Source organism: Hydractinia symbiolongicarpus, chromosome 14, assembly GCF_029227915.1.
Source record: "Hydractinia symbiolongicarpus strain clone_291-10 chromosome 14, HSymV2.1, whole genome shotgun sequence".
NCBI classification, from domain to species: Eukaryota; Metazoa; Cnidaria; class Hydrozoa; order Anthoathecata; family Hydractiniidae; genus Hydractinia; species Hydractinia symbiolongicarpus.
In genome coordinates, this window is record NC_079888.1 from 4,686,128 (window position 1) to 4,707,631 (window position 21,504).

At 34.1% G+C, this 21,504-nt stretch overlaps 1 protein-coding gene across 1 annotated transcript; it reads left to right on the plus strand.

Moving 5' to 3' along the window:
• The first annotated feature begins 776 nt into the window (after window positions 1-776).
• On the plus strand, window positions 777-10,898 carry LOC130625509 (protein bicaudal D homolog 2-like). Its single transcript, XM_057440613.1, has 4 exons — window positions 777-1,080; window positions 4,064-4,477; window positions 4,748-5,015; window positions 8,138-10,898. The coding sequence occupies exons 1-4, from the start codon at window positions 886-888 to the stop codon at window positions 9,436-9,438; spliced, it is 2,178 nt and encodes a 725-aa protein (XP_057296596.1). The 5' UTR covers window positions 777-885; the 3' UTR covers window positions 9,439-10,898.
• Window positions 10,899-21,504: the final 10,606 nt, after the last annotated feature.

Consider the following 21,504-nt stretch of genomic DNA (forward strand, 5'->3'; position numbering starts at 1 on the left):
ATCTGCTTGAACGACATCCGATCCTCCAATATCAACTCCTTGATCAAAGTCCCATATATTCCAAACTGGCCTTTCCTTTTGACCCACTCACTTGTTTTACCCCTTCGAGGCTTTTCGTCATCAGAATCAGCGAATTCTGATAAAATAATCGGGAGGAGCACGTCTTCTGCCGGCGCCATGTTTAGTTTGAAATGAATGAGTAGAGCATTTGCTAATGAATGAATGGATGAATGGCATTGTTGGATGGATGTTACGATTAAACGCTTTTAAGGGCAACCAACATTCATCCAACATTTTTGATGTTGGATGGAATATTGGAATCGTTTGCCCCGGCCTTAAAATAAAATACATAACTATAATGTTATTTACAGCTATAGATAAAATATCGCAGATATATGAAGAAAACAAAGAAAATAGAGGAATAAAAATTAAATAAAATTTTAGGAAAATTTTAACCTACATTCAGGCATTTTGCTAAGAGCATTGAAGAAGAAAAAAAAGTATTTCAAAGGCAAAACCAAAACATTATGTCGCGAGGAAAGACGCGGGAGGATAATTTATGATCGGCTGTTTTGTGTTATAGCAGCAATTTCTGTTCTTCCTATGAGCACAGCCCGACGTGATCACAAACGCGCAAACATCGCGAAGATTAAAAGGTCACACAAAACAATGTTGTGTTTTTCGGGTCAAAAAGTTTGTTTAGACTGAATAAAATTATCCATTCAAGAACGAAGTATATTTTTACCGTGTCTCGACAAGGATGTAATCGCGGTACACAGGCTAGTGCTTTTATGTTTTGTTTTGAAAATGAAATTCGGCAAGATGGCGTGAAAGTTGCGAGGACAGAAAAAGAACCGTCCTGGAAATTCCTAATGTAATCCTGAAATGGCTTCTGTTAATGATTTGAAAAAGGAAGTAGATCGGTTAACATTTGATATACAACAAGCCTGTCAAGAGAAAATACAAGCAGCTGAGTATGGTCTGGCTGTGTTAGAAGAAAAACAGGAGCTTCAGGATAAATACGATGAGTTAGAAACGTGTTATGAGAATAGCAAACATGAATTGACTCAAGTAAAAGAGGTAAGATTAATTCTAGCTAAGATTTTTTCATATTCAGGAATAGAAAACCATGTAAGGCTAAAGAACTAATTAATAGATAAATTTCTCTGTTTACATTTTCAGCAGTAAGCAGGTAGCTAGCTACAGATAATAGATGTGCATATTTTACATGGCTAGCCTCACAAATATCGAGGGATATACCCTGTATATTATTTCCAGGAGGGTCCATGGCGTAGATGGAGAGTCCTAGAGTATTTAATGCTCATTTTGAGCTACGCAGACCCAATTAGAGCCCGCGCTCTACTAGACAACTCCCGGCAACATCCAACGGCCCACACGGTGTGCCATCTTCCCAATTTCCCTCACATGGCTTGGGTTAACCCAGGGCTATGGTAACATTCACTCGCCCATGTTGAATCGCCGTCAAGAGGAATCGAACCCCGGTCTCCCGCACAGAGTACGAGAGCTATAACCACTAATCTACGGCGCCACAGATAGAAACAGTTTCCCTGTTCAAAAATAGTTTCCTTATTTAGAAACTTTTTTGTGAAAAAATAAGAAATAGTTTCGGAATACGGAGACCAATTTCAGTTTTCCACAAGCTGATTTGGGTTCTTTATTATAATCTTTTGACCAAAATATGGGCTTCTCAGGGCTTCTCTTCTTACTACTGGAATTCTAATCAAATTTACCCCCGTATTAAGAATATTTACCCCCATCCCCTAGCCAAGCAGAAAACTAGTTTCCAAAATTAGAAACAATTTCTGTTTTACAAAAAAAAGCATGCAATCTGGTTTACGAATTCGGAAATTGTTTTTCTTTTTTCAGAGTTTTGTTAAATGGAAACTGTTTCTATATCTGTACCTTATCCCAGATTGCTAAGCTCTTTTGTGTGGCAGGGAAAAAATGCTAGGTGAAACAAAGTTATTTTTAGTCCGTTTTGTCACACAAAGGCATTTTTAGGAATTTGAATAAATTCAAATATATCAGAAGGCATCAATACTTGATAATAGTTTAAAACCTTAAACGATCTTTCCATGAGAAGAAATCGACCTCTCTTCACTAAATCTTAGCATCTTTTTTTCTGCCACGCAAATGCCAGAGCCAAGGAACTTGTATACTGCTGAAAAGTAAACAAATGTCACACTGAAATCAATCTGATTTAAGTGATGCATCATTTGCCATACAGGTCAGTGTGCCTCACACTAAAGCTCGCGTAAGTTATGGTTATTATGGTTAGTCTATTTAGACTTGCACTATATTTTTTTTATGTATGTAAAAAAACGTGCAGTTAAAAGATGCAATTTATATAAAATTACTGATTTTTTTAATTCAAAGAGTCCATTATAGTTATTCTAACAAAGTAAAGTTAAAATAATAAACAGACAGTCAGAAAGAAAGCAAGACATGTCTCAAATAATAATTTGATCTACATTTATTTTAAGAGCTTTTAATTGAGGCTTCTTTAATTTTAAACTTTAAGTAATCTCTGTTTTTTCTCATGTTTTTATAATTTCTTTATCCATCTTTATCTTACCAATCACATTGGTATAAAAAATGTGTGACAGTAATCGGGAGGATAAGTTGCATGCCTTCTTAATTGTATTTTTTATTTATATTATAAGTGCCCACCGTTTGCTTGAAAGTAGCTAAGATAAAAAGAGAGAGGGAAAAGAAGAAAATCATCCAAATTTAATTTTAACGTTTTTCATTATTTTCATCAGCCATTAATAATTAAGTCCTGGGCACTTCTTAAAAATAATGTAGAAAATTTGGGGATTGTGATTTGTTGTAATAACAACAAAACCTTGAGGGCTGCAGAAGATAAATATGCTGGTTCCACGAAACACTGATGGTTCCCATGTTTTAGTATGTGTAAATGATTTCAGCATTAGCAAAGTTCATAATTATCTAGTAAACCCGCAAATAGCCTAATTGAGCTACCGATTATGACCTAACTAAGCTACCATAGTCTTTTTAGGTGTTTACCCTGACTGTACTTAATCCATCATTACTTGCACACACTACTTTAGACAAACAGACAGGTGGCCATCAGTCTGGCCCTTTCAGTCTTGATGGACAACGTCAGCCCAAGTCGTTTTCCTTAGGGACAGGCCATTTGATAACCAGAAAATATCCATACGTTACAACAAGGGATTGTGGGCATATATAATCACAAATCACAAAGTGATTGCACAAAGTTTTGTCATGTGAGGTGATTATATATTATGCTAAAAGGTCTGCTAGCTACCTTAGTTACTCCAAAGGGACTACAAATTGAGCTGTTTATTTTTGACTTTAGTGACTTACACAAAAGTTGAGCTTTTGTTGGGGAAATGTTTGTGAGCAATAAGGGCGAAACCATCATCTTAAAGCATCTTAGCTATTACATTAAACCCCAAATGACATAAAAAATTACCTTGCAGATATGAATACCCATAACTTTGAACTTTTTTTATGTAATTATTTTATTCTAAATTCTTCACAGAAGCAGCAAATTATTGCTTATAAAGGCTGCCGAAGCAACAGCAATGACTTTAAATTATTGTGTTTATTGTGTTCTCTCTCTCTGTTTAAAACAAACTTTAGGTTTTACTATCATGTTTTATCCAGACCATAGCTTTTTTACCAACAAAAAGAAATACTGAAAAATATATAATGAAAGATAATGAATATATATCAGGTTGTCTATTGTTCAATAAAGTGGGTATATTTCATGTACTTTGACCTCCTGAGTGATCTGGTTATTACGCAATGTTATTACATATTCAGACCATGTAAGAATGGAAAGTACTTTGTCATGCACCTTAATATTGCATAAAATGAAAAATATTTATTCAAGTTTAAAAAAAAGAAATTAGTACTTAAACATGATTGAATTTTGTACCTGATATTGATCACATCAAATAAAATGAAAGCATTTCTGCATACAACCGTATAATGATGTATGTAATGTTTAACTTTAAGTTAAATGTTTTTAAATGATTGTGTATATTACCTTTAGCAATTGGAGCTTTTAAAGTCAAAGAATGAGTCACTTGCACAAAAAGTTGAACACAAGCAAGGTAATTTGGTGCATGAAAGCTCCACACGAGAATCTGCCTTCGCCACAAAGATTGGCAACCTGCAAATTGAATTAAAAAGCGTGAAGAAACAGGAGCGCAACGCACGCCGTGAAAATGATATCAACAAGCAGCAACTAATGCAACTTCAGAAAGAGTTTGAGAAAGTCAGTGAACAAAAAGAACAGCTTATCTACGAAACAAAAGATTTAAAACTTAGGGAGTCTAGATTTAATGAAGAATATAATGTACTTGAAGAAGAAAACACGGCGTTGCAAAAAGCTGTTTCGAAATTAAAGCAAACTCTAGTAGAATTTGAAGGGCTGAAAGTTGAAAACAAAAGTCTGCTGGATGAGGTAATTAATTTATGTGCGTTTGTGTGCCTGTCTGGCTTTCTTCTTTTGTAATTTTTCACTTAAGGAAGTTGTGTTGCAATCTAATAATTATCTCAGTTTGTTGTTGGACTGCATCAAAGTTAGCACAAAGAAACGTTTTTTGCACTTAGTACTGCACATGTGGTGCAAAAATCTTTTCAATTTTTGGCAGGAACTGAAAATACTGGAAAATAACAGATTTTCTTTACTAAACAGATTTAAGTAAAAGAGAACAAATATTACGTTTTTCAGGTGGATAGCTTGCAACTACAACTGCAAATGACGACAGATGCAAGAGATCAATTTGAGAAGCAGTTACACGAAGCCTTAGAAACAGTAAAGGAGCAGCGTGAACGAAACACACAACATCAAAAACAAATACACGACCTTAAACAGAAGTCCATCTTAAAAAGCTGGGAAATCGAGTGCGGTGAGATTAAATACGCAAATGAATCGGAACACCCTATTGTAAAACAGATTACAGAGGAGTATAAGACACAGCAGCCAGCCCCTTCGCCCGGTAAGCTATTTTTTACTTCATTTTTTATAACATTTTACACCACGGTATTTTCATTAGTTACATATCCTGGAAAGTGACATTAATAAAGTGTATTTATCTATCAGGACAGAAATAATTTAACTTAATATTGAGAGAGAATTTTGATTTCGCAAATTTTTCGAAAAAAGGATTTGATAGCATAAAATAAGACTGAGTTGAATTCATATATCTAATGTATATAGTGCTAGTAAAATCACGTGACAAAAAATAGTTTTCATCCTTTTATAAGAAAAGAATAAATACCTTTTGTGCAAGAAATAATATTTACGAGTGCAAACAGCAAGTTTTGCAATAATAATTCGCTGAGATGACTAGCGAAATTCGCGAATATTTATTCCCATTTCCTTAAGGTACTCAAACTATGAAATTATATTTAGTATTGAACTGCATCGTGTGAAATTTCAGGGAAATTTAGGAAAACATGCAATTAATTGTTGGGGTAAATATAAGGTGCATAAATTTTTGAATTTCCGCGCACGAAGGCGTAGGAAATTCTTTAAAACCGTCGTTTTTTTCTTTCAGAGCATTTTTTGAGAAAAAATCGACCCTGGGATTTCACGTTCCTCTGAGAGGAGGATAGATAACTGATTAACTAACTAACCCTGTCCCAAATGGTCAATTGCAACGTCACAGATTTAAACTTCGTACCCAAGCTCCCTAAGTACTGGGAAGTCATCTAAATGACGTTTCAGGCAAAAATTGGTATTTGTTTTTGACAAAATTTGGCACAGTTAACAAAAAAAGTATGCTGAACATAATGGTGACATCATAATTTTTATTTTTGTCACCTAAATGTCATTTTAGGCCAAAATTGGTCCAATAATTAAAACTACTTTATTTTTAACAAAATTTCACATAGTTAACGTATGCTGAACATGATGGTGACATCAAAATTTTGATTTTTTGCCACCTTAAATGTCATTTTAGGCCAAAATTGGTCCAAAAATTAAAACTACTTTATTTTCAACAAAATTTGGCACAGTAAACAAATAAAGTATGCTGAACATGGTGGTGAGATCAAAATTTTGATTTTTTGCCATCTAAAATGTCATTTTAGGCCAAAATTGGTCCAAAAATTAAAACTACTTCATTTTTAACAAAAATTGGCAAAGTTAACACAAAAAGTATGCTGAAAATGACGATGATAGAAAAATGTGATTTTTTGTCACCTAAATGTCATTTCAGGCCAAAATTTGTCTAAAAATTAAAACTACTTTATTTTCGACAAAAATTGGCACAGTTAATAAAAAAAGTATGCTGAAAATGATGGTCACATCAAAATTTTGATTTTTTGTCAACTGAATGCCGGTTAAGACCATAAACGTTTCAATCGCAAGACTTTCAACCATAAATGATAGGCTGTATTTTTTGTTAGCAATTTCTTTTAAAATGTGAGTTTATTATGACAGGTTTCGTTTTGTTTGCGTTTGTTGTAAGATATAATGTCACTTGTGTGCTTTATCTTCAGAGCTTCATGCACCAAACCTCTTCGAATGTTTGGCATGATAACACAACAAATTAGCAGGTTGTCATTAAATATTTTGGTAGCAAGCGGAAATTCTTAGAGCCCCCAGGGCTTCTTGTTATTACTGAAATTATCAATAATTTAACAAAATTTAGGTGAAGTTCCAAAAACTTCAGAAAAAATTTGTCAACAGGGTGCGTAGAAATCATAAACTCTATCATCGAAAATGGTGATTTTTTACTTTCAAATGTATAATTAGAAGGATAAATCGTATTTTTTATGACTTTCAGACGACCTTTCTTATTTTCAAGTCCCTAGGCAGAATTTAAATTTAAAAATTGTAATTAGTAGAGTAAATCTATATTTATCTTTTGGATGAAAACCAAAAAAATAAAGATGTTAAATTTTAGAGTAGAAAGGTTTCCATATAATGTCAATCCCCGATGAAGGTCCAGCTCTGATAAGAAAAACAACTGACGTAAATTTGAGACTACTAGAACGTATGTTAGACAGTGATCTAGACGAACATGCACCAAGTAATTTGAAAAAGATGGTGTAGTGGTAGCGCTGTCAACTTAATTATAAGGTTGCAGGTCCGAGGCTTTATTCCTTAACTCTTTAAATGTAGGGTTGTCCATTTGGAACTATCTACTAGCTCCGAAACGGCTTGTGGCAGTCAAGCAAGCTAGAACAATGCTATACGTATCTGTAGCTGGTATTGTAACATAGTTACTGTTGGAGGGAAAAAAATAGCCAGTCATGAGGATGATGGGATCTCCCAGGACGGTAAAACCTCCCGTTACTTATTTTCTTGAATATTTTCGACATCTGGAGCTTTCCTAATGACATTATTCTATTGTTCTATGTCTCAGCATGATATTCTTGTAATATTTTGCCGACACAGCACAATACAAAAGTTAAAATTCCCCTTTAAGATTGAACACTTAGTTGGTCGCTGCTATTATTATCCTCACCTACGTGCTACTCCTTATAACAATAAATATGATTGGCTTGAAACAGTGACACGTGATGGCTAAATTGTGTGTTCTTACGGATTATTAATTTTTCTGGCTTCACCTTTTTTCTATGCAAATAAAAGAACTTAAATTTTACATAATAAAAGAATTCCCTATCGCAACTTTAGTCTTGTTTCCGAATCGTGAAATTTAGTTGCACGGAATTTTAATTTCTGCTTATATCATAGAGATAGATAGGGAGATAGATAGATGTGGATTATTTACATGGCTAGCCTCATAAATATATTGAGGGATATACACTGTCTATTATTTCTAGGAGGGGCCATGGCTTGGATGGGGAGTCCTAGAGTATTTAATGCTTATTTCGAGCTACGCAGACCCAATTAGGTTCCGCGCTCTGCCAGACAACTCCCTACAACACCCAACGACCCACACAGTGCGCCATCTCCCCAATTTCCCGGGGCTATGGTAACATTCGCTCGCCCATATTGAATCGCCGCTAAGGGGAACCGATACCGGGTCTCCCGCACAAAGTAAGAGAGTTATAACCACTAAGTTGCGGCGCCACATTGATTCTTTCCTTTACAATATTTTTTTTGAAGAAGTAAAAAAAACGATTTGTATATGATATTTATTTATAGGTTTGGTCGACGACTTGATGAAGGAATTGCAATTTAGCGAACTGCGTGATTTAGAAGAACAACTTCGCGTTGTAAAAGACGAGAAAGATGATTTAATGGAACAACTCCAAAAGAAAAGTTATTCTGCCGAACACGTTGTAGCGGAGGCGTCACAACTTTGTCGACGCACTTCGAGTGACTATTCTGAGGAAGAAGGCGACGAATACACGCTTAATAACCAGCTGAAAGAATTATCCGATTTAAAAGAAACGGTCAAGCAGTGTAAAAACCGGGAAACGGTGTATGAAATGGAAATAAAACGTTTAACAGATGAGCTTGACGAAATGAAGGAACTACTGCTCGATGTGGAGAACGAGAAGAATTCGGTTATGGAGAACTCTAAGGGTGAAAGCAAACACTTGTCCGAGGATTTGCTTCAAGTGAAATCAAAACTTCGAGACTCCGAGAACACGATAAAAACATTGAAAGAAGATTTGAAGATGTTAAAGGAGGTTGCTGGTGAGGCACAGGGCAGCTTGAATTGCACACAAGATGAATTGAAATCGGTGAGCAGTGCTTTATTTAAATTGCAACAGCACGTTTGTGTCATCAACGGGGAAGACTCAAAAACTATTTCGCCACCAAGCGCCATTAAAAAAGAATCACAAGAGAACTCCCCCGACCGAGGTACTCCGACGTTGTGTTTCAAATTGATGACTCAAGTCAAAGATCAAGTACAGAGTATACAAATTTCTCTGGAGAAGGTTAAAAGCAAGTCCGGAGGAATTCCAATGAAGGAGAGTGATAGAACAGATGAAAATTCGTACTTAAAAGAACAATTACTGAAGTCGCAAAGTTTGCTTATCACAAAGCGAGAACAAATCAGTACTTTGAGGACCGTATTAAAAGCAAATAAAGCCACGTATGAAGTAGCGCTGGCTAATTTAAAAAGTCGATACGAGAACGATAAAGCAGTACAAATCGAAGCAAATAGCCAGTTGAAACGTCAGATAAAATCTTTACGCTCTGAATGCCAAACATTTGCGTCGTTACGAAGTATGTTTGCAAGTCGTTGCGAGGAATACCTGCAGCAACTGGACGTTAAGCAGCGCACGATCACTGCTGCAGATGAAGAGAAGAAGACATTAAACGCTCTTTTGAAACAAGCTATACATCAAAAGATAGCACTGACGCAAAGATTGGAGGAGTTTGAAATTGCGCGCGAAAGGTTACGGCAGTTTACGAAAAAAAATATTAAATCATCCGGTAAATCGTCTACAGGAAAAAACTCCACACCTGCGAAACCTGTAACGAGGGTGTAACGCCAGAACAAGAATTAAACGGAGAAAGTTATCATCAACAATTAATCTAGAGTTGTAGTCGAGATTTTTGGTGACCCGTTTATTTATTTATCAAATTGTTTAGTTTACCCAGCATGCAATTTTATTTTCCCACAGTTCAGTGTTTCTTCTTAACAAAACTCCACAAAACTGTTTTTAACTTTACACAGAAATTTGTTTATATTTTAACCTGATATTTATTTGTTCAAATTTATTTGCCTTATAGGTTCTTGTTTACACCTGCTTTTTTTGGCTGTCATTCTTATATATTTACTGTCAAACTCAGACTTGACATCGGTCTTACGCTCCGTTAACAAAATAACGCCATGCAGGACAGGTGTAAAATAACCAATAAAGTATTTTAGAAAATATTTTAGATAATATTTTACGTTTTAAATTCGGTCCATTGTTTTGCAGTGAAATGGTGGAAACAATATTTTATTTCGAATTTGATAAAAGTAAAACATTGGAGTGTTGATTTTCGTATATACGTTTTTGTATTTTGAAAAAATCTGCTTTATAAGTCTAAAATTACAAACAAACAAGATCTCTACTTTTTCTACAAATACTTACTTTTACAATGCAATGACTTTAACATCTATTCTTCCGATCTCAACAACATTTATGAGCATCGGTAAACTCATGGGGATAAAAATACCTTTATACCTCCATGGTAAACTTGACTATTTTTTCAATTTTTTGAAAACACGAGTAAGAACATTTGAGACCGAGAAATTGTAATTGAAGTCTACATTTAGTGTTAGCTGGAATATAAATGTTCTTAAGAAAATATAAAGAAAAAGTATAGTAATTTTCAATGGAATATCAGAAGCGTAAAAATTATGATCACGATAAAGAATTTAGTCTATCAAGTAAAACCTATTGGCAAAATTTGCTGCAGTAAGAAAAAGTAAGCAATTTTTGTGGGAATTTCAATGATCTCTTCCTAAAAGACTTTCCTGCCGAGAGATGTGTAACCCTTGTAGAAATATCAAGGGTTCTGTCCTTCATTCGTGTTTTATAATTCTTTCAGCTGTATCAAAACACCCTCGTTTTCAGGGATTTTGCCTTTTTGATATGAGAGAAGACGTCTAAAACTATGTAAAAACAGCGTCCAAAAGTCCCTGGGAACGAGGGTGCTGTTTTATAGTTATTCAATGGGGAAGATTTGTAATAAATTATTTTCTAGTCCGGAAGTTTGTGCTTCGTAATTCGGAAAAGACCTTGCAACATTCCTACTGTTATATCACGTGATTAAAAAGCAAAAAATTGAGTTTTCCGATTTGTTTATCATAAAGCATATTTTAAAGTTGTAATTTTTACTCGAACGAATTTTACTTTTTAGATATAATTATATATTATACATATATATTATGGAAACGGAAAACTTTCAATTTTCATGTTGTGAAAGCTATTTAGAAAAGAGGGAATTCAATTGGCAATTCCTGGAGTTTTTGTTCTACAATATACTGCAGTTGTAGCGCTCTTCAAATCAGTTGTGTATATCAGCGCCCAGTAGGTGTTAAATGGTTTTTCGTGTTAAGACAAAATTCATGACTCAAATTATTGCATTAAAAAAAGCGTAAACAAGAAACTTATAATTCAATGGATGTCAATGGCTTTATGTTTCTTTCATAAGCAACAAAGAAGTTTGATCAAAGGTCAGTGTTACTTCTGCTTGTAGTAAATATTACAGCGCACGTTTTCTCGCATGCCAAGATGTATTTCGTTTTTGACTTTTTGTGGAAGCGTACCTTAAACACATTCAGTTGGGCAACTTCTTCCTACACCTTTAGTAACCATTTTGAACTATTACGTCAAGATATTTTTGTCTTCAAGATTTACGTCAAGATAATACAAACAAATCTGACGTCAAATAACGTATCATACCTTGCGCAAATACTTATTGACGAAAGGAACTCGCAAGAATGGAAATCCAAAATGTTAATGATATTGTTGGTATGGATTCTGTGAAAAAGGTAAAGAAGTTCGAAAATATGCTAACCAGTTCCCTCACCTTTTTCGTTAATTTGTGCAATACATATAATATAAACTAATAGAGAGGCAGAATGATCCACAAAAGATGTGTTACTACATTTCGTTAAGATACATTCACTCTTACTTTTCAGGAAATAAAGGATGTTTACGAAGATAAGTTGACATCCATATCTCAAGCTTTTGTAAATGAAAAGAAACTTCGACAGGAGACCGAAGAGGCCAGTAAAACACATCTAGCGAAGATAAAACTTCTGAAAGAAATAATTAATGGTAACATAAAGGAATGTGACAAAGAATTTGATCAATTAAGCGCTAAAATTAATGCCATACCGGAGATTGTTAACGAAGCAATGAAACCCGTGGTAAAAATGGCTACCGAAGCTATTGAAGAATGCGAAAAGCAAAAGGCAAAAAGAATGGAAGTTGAAGGCGTACTGAAGAAGAAAGAAGGTGAACGCGATGCTATAATGAAGGAAAACGATGACTTGAATCGCTGCTCCTTCAATATGGAATGCAAGATCAAAGAGTTAGAGGTAATCAACGCATATCAAAAGGATGCAATCGATGAACTAAAAAGAAAAGTTGCTGAGATGGATGAAAAATACAACCAATATACACAACAAACAAAGAGCCTTGTCACCATGCTTCGCAACAAGTGTGCTGGAATTATAAAGTTTTTGCGTTGCAATTTTATTTGCAAAATTTTTCCAAGAAAGGTTTCCAAAAAGAAACTGAAAGTTGTGGCTGCAATTGAGGAAGTTGAAGAAATGCTTCACTTGCATGCTGTAGAAATACAAAAAATTTAATTCCCTTACCCTATCCTACCTTAATCCATTTTATTCTGAACTTTTTTTAATTTTTTTTTCTGGATTTTTTCTTATTTTTTTTGAATTTTTTTCTGACTTTTTTCTAATTTTATTATTCATTGAATAACCTTTTTCCGATTTTTTTGTAATTTTTTTCGACAATCACTTTCACAAAAGTGATTGGCTACGCTTTCAGGCACAAATGACCAGGGCATTAAATTCTTTCAAAAAGTATCTTAGACGGGCGCGCTTTATTTTTTGGTGTGATAACATTTTATCTATGAATTGGCGGCCATAGAAACTTGTGTTTTCTTGCTAAACTAAAGTCGAGTCTAATAATATACTTGTCCTGATTTTTTGTCCTGACTTGTCCTTATTTTTTTTATTTTTATTTTATTTTTTTTATTTTTTTTTGCTTTAAGTCTTCTTTTGTTTTTAGCGAGGTTTTACCGGCCACTTTTTTTTAAAAAAAACTTGAATTTGTATGAAGGCAGCCATAAGATGTTGTCGTGGAAAGGCGGCAAATACCCGACCACGTCTTATTTTGTTTTCAATAATTCTAGCTTTTAATTCTCATTTTGTTAATTTTTCCTGAGGTTTTTCGTGATAAAGGTAGGATGGGTACACGTCTATTATTTTTTGTAATTTCTGTTCTGTAAATATATTCCCATGATACATTTCATCACGAAGTTTTAATGGCTCTCCTGACCGTTAGGTCTGTGCTGTGTCATTATGAGAGTGCCAATATGCGCGTTTAGATGCGAAGTAATGCAGGTTAAAGAGGATACCTTTTTAACTGAATTTGAGCTTCATTCACAAAATGATCCAATCTAGACCACTTATGAAAGACTTTAACAAAATTAACAAATGTTGTTCGGTAAATGTTACGTCTTGGTGGATACCGATCACTTAACCAAGCTTTTTCTGCAGATCTGCAGAACCATAATATTTACAAAATTTTTATAGAAGTTAAAGTAGACATTCTCCTTTATTTGATAAGCTCTTGTTTTCGATCAAAATAAAAGTCACCGTCAAATTTCCTTAAGGAAACTCTCATAAACGAAGCTCCATTATTCGACATTCTCTCATTCGATAAGCTCTCGTTTTCAATACAAATTTGAGGTCCCGAGAAGGAATTTTGCTCCCTTATTCGATTTCTGGAATGTAAAAAGGTATTTACACGGTTTCGAATTTCAAACAAATTTCAGGCTTCGAATTTTAGTACGTTCGATGCGATACAAACAGTTGAAAAATGGCGACCGTATCGGTGATATCAACGAAACGAAACCCTAAGGATGTCAATTTGAATACCAAATACAAGGCCTTGTTGGTTGGCTTGATGTTTGATATTCCACAAAACACAATTTCTACATAGAAAGCAATTAAACCCAATGTCTATCGGCTCAAGTGATGACGATTCCGATGGTGACAAAACAAACAAGATGCCACCTGCCAAACCATCTCTCAATGACGTGTTGGCCGCAATTATTACACTTGAAGATTATAGTTTATATCTAAAATTTAGAGATAATGTATTAAGTGGTTTAAAAGATATAAATACGGCAATTGATTTAGAAAACTTTATAAAAAAGCATGCAAATATCGAAGATTTTTTTCCAAGAACTTAGGATTCCCAAGAAAAAACTTTATATTCGCACTGGCACTGCAGAACGTTGAAAACAAAATAGTCTCGTTTGTTATTTGCATTCCGCTCTCTGATTCGACATTTACCTCTAAAATTTCGAATTAGAGGGACTTCCCATTATTTAATATGGTCTCTATCATTCGCCTTAAATATCGAATTAGAGAGCGTCAATTGTATTTAAATTCACAAATTCTACTTTTTTAAGATATCCGAAATCTACTCTGTACGATTGTGGTTTTAAGGAAACCATGAGGGTTTTCTTGTTGCGTTTCATAGTGAGAAAAAGAACACAAATTTTACGACTCATGTATTATAATGAGCAAATTTTGCTGAAAACAAAAGTTATGAGATGTTGTTATGAAAGGGTTTTAAAATCGATTGGAAATAAAAAAAAAGAATTAAAATAAAATCTCGCCGTGCGATATGCAAAAGGAGAAAACAGGTTCTGTGACTGAGGTTGGTTTATGCCATGGTGGTAGCTTTTAGAATATCAGAGAGTTTACTTTAATACAATAATAACTGATTGCCCGGGGCTGTACCGCAAAATATCGGCCGAGGTCAAGTGTCGATCGAGCTTGCCAGTCGGTGCAATGACCGGAGGGCGATATTTTCGGGCAATGTTATTCTTGTACTTGTTAACCGTCAAAGTTAGATAAAAATAAAAAATAAGAATTTCGGTTTAGTGTTCTTATAATAATGTAATTCACTAGCACTACTTTCGTTAACACTCGAGGTCAACATTCGAAACAGTCCTGTCTAAAAACAAACATTCTATTGAGAATTCATAAGTCCCTAAAGAATAAATCTTTTTAAACAAAACATTACAATGTTCGACACTTACAGAAGAATGTGAAAAGTTGAGTGTGCAACTAAAATTTAGTTACAGCGAATATCAAGTAAATTTTAACTAGCTAGCCAATAATAACATGGGCTTCGACAATTTTTATATTAACTTAGTAACCAAAAAGCCGAAGGAACGAGTCTGAAAGTGAGGAGTATTTGTTATATATTTGTGGTCCGGTATTTAGTATAAATTTTTGATAAAACTGGATATCAAAACATCGTTTTTTTATCAACAATGTACCAGTTTATTTAGTGCCTCACAACATTTTATTATTATCATTCTAAAACATTTAGCGGGAAACAAAAGGACAAAATCTTGGTCTATTCTACTGGACAGGGACTGTAGAATAGAAAATCACCATACAAGCAGGCTTCCACTTTTTTATCGAGTCAATTTTTAGGGGATTTAAGAGGAGTTTTGAGAAGACTTTTCAAAATTGAGAAGAATTGAGGACTTCTGAGTAGGTGTGAAAACCCTGACAAGGTAAAATATGAAAAAGAGTTTCTGTCAATTAAATCAAGTAAGATTTTTAAGTAGAAACTCCTTAATGTTCAGACGTATAACAACACGTATTGCAACTTTTAATGCACTTCAACTGCATTAAAATTGTGTTCCAAAGTTATCCTTGAAAATGAGGGAGTGGTCTGATTGTAATTTACAAGTGATTCTGGATGAATACTGAGTGACTGCATTTACGACATCCTAGATAGACAGATAGAAAGATATTTTGCATATTTTACATGACTAGCTGGGATACACCCTGTTTATTATTTCCAGGAGGGGCCATGGCTTAGATTGGGAGTCCTAGAGTATTTAATGCTCATTTTGAGCTACGCAGACATAATTAGGGTCTCTACCAGACAACTTCCTGCAACACTGCCCACACATTGTGCCATCTCCCCAATTTCCCTTACATGGCTTGGATTAACCCAGGGTTATGGTAACATGCTTAATCAACAAATCAAATGCTCATAAAAAATAAGTTATATTCTCTACAACTGGTTGGCTAGCTATAAGTATATACATTTCAACGTTGTGTATAAAAAAACATCTTTGCATCTGGTAAAATACTTCAACTACTTTTAACTTATTGCTTCATTTTAGTCAGTACATCTCTAAAAGCTGCATTTACATGGGTGCACCAGGCGTCCCTGGTGGTGGAGACATTAAATCAATGTCTGAAAATTCCCTCACAACATAAATGGCAGTCGCGAATATTGCTGTATGCTTGACCAGTTGCCTAAAAAATGAAAAAGAAATTCAGCTAAAAAGAAGCAAATTTAATTAAAAAGAATGTCTAAAAGCAACACAATATTACCAACGAACTGGATCCTTGTAAAAACTCTGTATAAAGCTTGCACTTCTACCAAACGTGGATTGTGGTTGAGGGTTGCGCTTAGCACGACCTTTCGACTCCATCTTGAAAATTTCGATGCCCTCGCAGACATCGAGACAAAAACAAATTGGAAACGGAAAATCCGAATGTAACTGAATGAATGACAGACATCCGTTTTTGGTTTGTTGTTATTAAATTTTTCTGACTTAGTGTTTTTTTTACGAATGGTCAGCACGAATTAAAGGTTATTTACTTTTTTTAGAATTTCGATTAAAGTTGTATTTTCATTGCTTTCATGAATTTATTGATTCCATTTTTTATTTTCTTTAAAAGGAAAATCGAAAGTGAAATGTGACAGTCATTACAGAACAGAAGCCAGCTAGCAAGTGCTAGCAAGCCACTTCTCAGGTTCATTTTCGTTAGCTAGCTAGCTCAGAGCAGTGAGCCAGCTATGTTTATTTGCATATTGTGTGTATGTGTATGTTGGCTACCTATTATTACATTTAATCAGTTGTAAAACCTATTGGAATTTGAATTGGAAACCGAGCTACAAACTATCAATTCTACTTTTGTAATCCTCAAATAAATTTTTATTATTATTTGCACTGTCAGAAAATATAGCATTAGTTTGTTTTGATTTAAGAACATATGTGCCTTGCTACGACTCCTATGTTTATTAGCTACGGTTGCGTCTTAAAAAGGCTAAATTTTCAGTGGGATATTTTTAATATAGCTTCACAAAACCTGAATAGTCTATTCCTAGGCTGATTAGCTGATGAAAAAACTTTTGACTTAATTTCTAGTTCCCCAGATCAAGTAAACTTTTTGTCAAAGGTAAATGCATTGTATTGTACCCATTGCCTTATCATCTTTATGATACGGCAACAGGTATATAGCTACACAAGTTTCTTAAAAGATTTGTTGACATTACCAAATTTTTTTAAACCCTTATATCTCCTTGAGGGTTTGTATGATATTCATTATTTAGATCAGACTTTCAAGTTCTGTGTGATAGAGGCAACAGGTAAACAAAAAGTATTTTGTGTTAATTGACAGCTCTTTGCTGAGGTCATTAAAATTTAAGTGACGGTTCTCTTTTCCATTCTTCTTCTGCGGCCTTTTTAATCTTATATAATAATACGAAGTGTGTGTTTATTTTTCTGTGGTGTCGCTGAAAAGGTATGTCTGGAATGTTAAATTTTATGACGTTATGGTGCGACGTCAATACACTACTTTAACGTCAATATCCTTTATTAAATTAATGAAGCCATTACAGTGCACTTAAAATTTTAAGGCCAAATAACTTGGATAAGGAGGTGGCGACGTCAATAAATTTTCACCATGTGGGTAACTAGGCAGCACCTAGGACCAATTTGGGTCACCGAATTCATTTCAGAATTGACGGATTGGTGAAGTCATCAAGAAACTTTAAAACCCCAATATCTCTGCAACTGTTTGTCAAAGATACATGATCCGATACATTTCCTTGATCAGCATGTCCAGATCTATATGATGACAGGGTTCGAATTAGAAAAGTAAAGTTGGTTCGCAAAAATTTCAGCACTCTGTATCGAAGTAAACTACCATCTACATGTGGCCTGGGAACACCTTAGATCAATTACCATTTTTCTATCGCCATTCCTCGTTCCTTTGTTTTGCCGCTTTTCGTTCTTAAACTTTTAAAATGCGATCTAAAACAGCCTATCTAATTGCGTTTTTCGTTCTAAGTTTTTAAAAAGCAATCTAAAAACATTTCTATCACTGTTTTTCGTTCTTAAGTTTATAAAATGCGATCTAAAAAAGTTTTTCTATTGCCATTTTTCATTCTTACCGTATTTCCCGGTATATAACCCGCACATCGTATAACCCGCAGATCAGCTTTTTTAGGGAGTTATAAACTAGATGCTATCAGATAGCCCACACCTTAGTATAACTCGCATAAAATTTCAATCGATTACTTAGCCACACCTTTGCATAAATGCTGTTTTCCTTTTATTTGTAAACATTAGTTTCAGCCAATGATAACTCTTACTTCCTGCGATTAAACAAACAGACAAATAAAAAAAAAACATGCTATCAGGTTATAAATCTAAAGTAAAATCTCTGTTTTTATGTATATTTAAGTATTTTTGGCATAAAATAAACAACATAATAATTATCACAGATTGTCTGTAACAGCGATATATGGAACGTTCTTTTCCAATGTTTATAGAATTTTGTTATCTATTTATAAACCAGCAATCACAGTGTGCATGATAAAATGAATGGCAGCAATGAGGAGGAGATAGTTGCATGTGTCTTATCAATTGTATTTTATATTTATTTTTGATATTTTCAGTGGCCACCTGTTGCTCGAAGTTAGCGAAGATAAAAAAACAAATTTTAACATTTTTATAATATTTTTAACAGGAATTAATAATTAAGTCCTGGGCACTAGGTTGTGAAATATGTGTCAATTAAACCTAAAAATGATACCTTCTATATTGCTCTATTACCAGAAGCAAATCATTTCAATGTGCTCAATGTGATTGCAAAGATATAAATAGATAAGAATTACATTCAACACAAAAGAAAAATGATCTCCAGAATTGTGTTTCAGAGAGAGCTCGTAATATTAGCACTGGCAAGCAATAAAAATTTAAAGCAATTTCACCGTGTGAAAAAATTAAATCACATAGTTGAAGTAAGATTACGTAGATATAGGATCGCGCATGCAGTTATATTAATGTACGCATTTTATCCCATTGGTACTATTTTCTTCATTGAATGTATAAACTTTAATTTTCACAATAAATGACAGAAAATATAAAACTTATCACATAACCCGCACCACATTATAACCCGCACCAACAGTGAAAGTCGTAAAAATCAACTTATAACCGCAGGTTATATACCGGAAAATACGGTAAAGGGAAACTCCAGTAAAAATCACTTTTTCCTTTTTTGTTTTATACGTACTCAGAAAAGCATAAGAAATCAAAAAAAACTTACTTCACTTGTTTTTCTTATTTAAAATTGTTGTACAAGCCTTCGCATATTTATTTCTTTTCTCATAAAAAAACAGACAAGCGCGATTTCATTTAGGACTGGACCTGATTATAAATAATGACATCACATTGTGCGAAAGTTTAAGCGAGCGCAGAGAACGTTCATGTTAAGACCTATAGCTTACATTAAATCACTTTTTGTATGTAATTTACGTTTAAATCTTTAAAAAATAGTTAGTTGCTCTGCGTTTCGATGTACCAATCGATTAGAGAAGTGTAAAGAAGTAAGTTTTCACAGAACCCCCTCTGTGAAAAAGAAAGAACTCAAAAATGGCTAAACAAAATATGTTGGGCAGGTGATCTACCAAGCGATCAAAGTTTTTATATTTGGTTGGCACACTTCACAGATTTTAAAACAGATCTCCAGAAACTTCCATATTAAAATATTGCCACTTTGTAAAAATGCCATTTTAGCTAGTGAACGCGATCAAAGTTTCTCATTTCTTCTCATTTCATTATTTTTACTTATATCCACAGAACACAACCAAATAACGTTTTGTACATTGTTATATTAAATAAAAGAACATTATACCAATTTCCAATACAAACACAGACAAAAAAGTTTTCTAGTTACACATCTATCTTTCGTAGTGCTCAAGTTTCTATTCTTTGTTTTTCAAAAAAGAAGCTTTTTTGATGGAAGGACATGCCAAATATTTTCAGGGGGTAAATGTACCCATTTTCTTCAATCTTTGTAACTGTTAAAGGCTGCATGTAATGCGGATAATGCAGTTTCTAAAACAGCTTTGTCAAAACAACCACTTATAAGTCAGTAGCTTCTGCAACGCATTTATGACCCACCATAATCATAAGAATGATTTTATACAATATTAATACCTCCGTTTTACCAACTTATCACAACCGAACAATATTCGATCTTTCAATCACGCATTTCAATCACGGAGTCCTCCATCACAGAGAAAATTTCAACGTTACATAAAATTTGTTTGCATTTGTGCGCAAAAAAGCGTGTGTGGAGGAAAAATATTGCTGAACTGTGAAATATTAAATTGGCTTGTAAAGTAAGAAAGATTTTTTACTGAAGCAAATGATAAAGTTTTTTGACAAAAAGAATGCGATTAAATATATTTTTTTTATTTCTTTAAAAAGAGAATATTTCGCTAAGAACATTGATTTGAGTCAGTAAAAGACACCTCGTCACTTTGCATCATTCTTAATTTCTCCCTTGTGATACACAAGAGGTTCGAAGTCGTGTGGCTGTAGCTTTCTAAAGTCTTTTTTATGAAGAGAATTATCCGATTCTAAGTTTTCTAAGTTATAATCTTCGTCATTATTACAAGACGTCTGTTAAACTCACAATATGTGTATGACTAACCTGTATGTTATCTTCACAGTTCTCCTAATAACGCAACACCAAATAAACCCAATTGATTTACACACAACACAATATATACCACTATTATAAACACGATGATTTCACCAGCAAGATTGGTTCAACACAAGTAAACCCCACCACCAATTGATTCTTATTAGTAATCGCCTAGAATGGAAGATTAACAATCTCCCTCTATTTTCTTTTCTCCACGTTGTTCAGTTTATGCTGCTATGGGAGGAATTTATAGCGACTCCTACTCGCTTAGTATAGTGGTCCTGGGGAGAAATTGGCTTTTCACCAATGCCCTCTACTATACAAGTCTTGATCAAACAGTTACTGAAGACTATTCTTCCTTGGGTCCTTAGTTGTGTGATGCCAAGTGCTAAGTGGTGTTTCAGCAATAAATTCTGAAAAATAAAAATAAACTGATTGTACTCATCATGACCATTTTGTAGCACATTCAGTAGAAGTGTGCTATTTGCTCCTTCCTTTGTTAACACATCTGCTAACTGATGTTTGGTGGGAATTCACTTCAATATAACTTCCTTTTGATTGATGCTCTGTCTTAGAGAAGCCATGTCAACTCTTAATCGCTTATCTTCAAAAGCTTTTGTTGAATATGCAGCTTCATACAAAGATTTTTCTATCTGTGTAGCACAAGATACCTTCTAGATCTGTCTTCACAATTTCGATTATTACATTTTTCACCCAGATACATGCATCAATACCATTAACTCTCTTAATCTTTTTTGACTGCCATGTGATAGGTGTCATGGTGTTCTCAACACCTTTAAGAAAAACAAAAATTCCACTTTGAGAGCTTCCGTCATGTAGATTTCCAAATGAGGCGTCAGCGTACAAGATTAATTGTAATGGAGGTTTCAACTTCCAAAATTTTAGGCAAATATCAGGATCCAATTTCAACTTCTTTACCAATTTATTAGCTCTCATAACATCACCAACATTTGCACGGTTTAACTTTGTGCTTAACTGACAAACATCAAAAGAAATATCTGGCCTTGATTGAGAAGATACC

Bases quoted from the DNA above. Each gene is read 5' to 3' on its own strand.
- LOC130625509 (XM_057440613.1), top strand. From the start codon at position 886: ATGGCTTCTGTTAATGATTTGAAAAAGGAAGTAGATCGGTTAACATTT. The intron at 1,081-4,063 runs GTAAGATTAATT...TATTACCTTTAG, and splicing joins AATTGACTCAAGTAAAAGAG to CAATTGGAGCTTTTAAAGTC. The intron at 4,478-4,747 runs GTAATTAATTTA...TACGTTTTTCAG, and splicing joins ACAAAAGTCTGCTGGATGAG to GTGGATAGCTTGCAACTACA.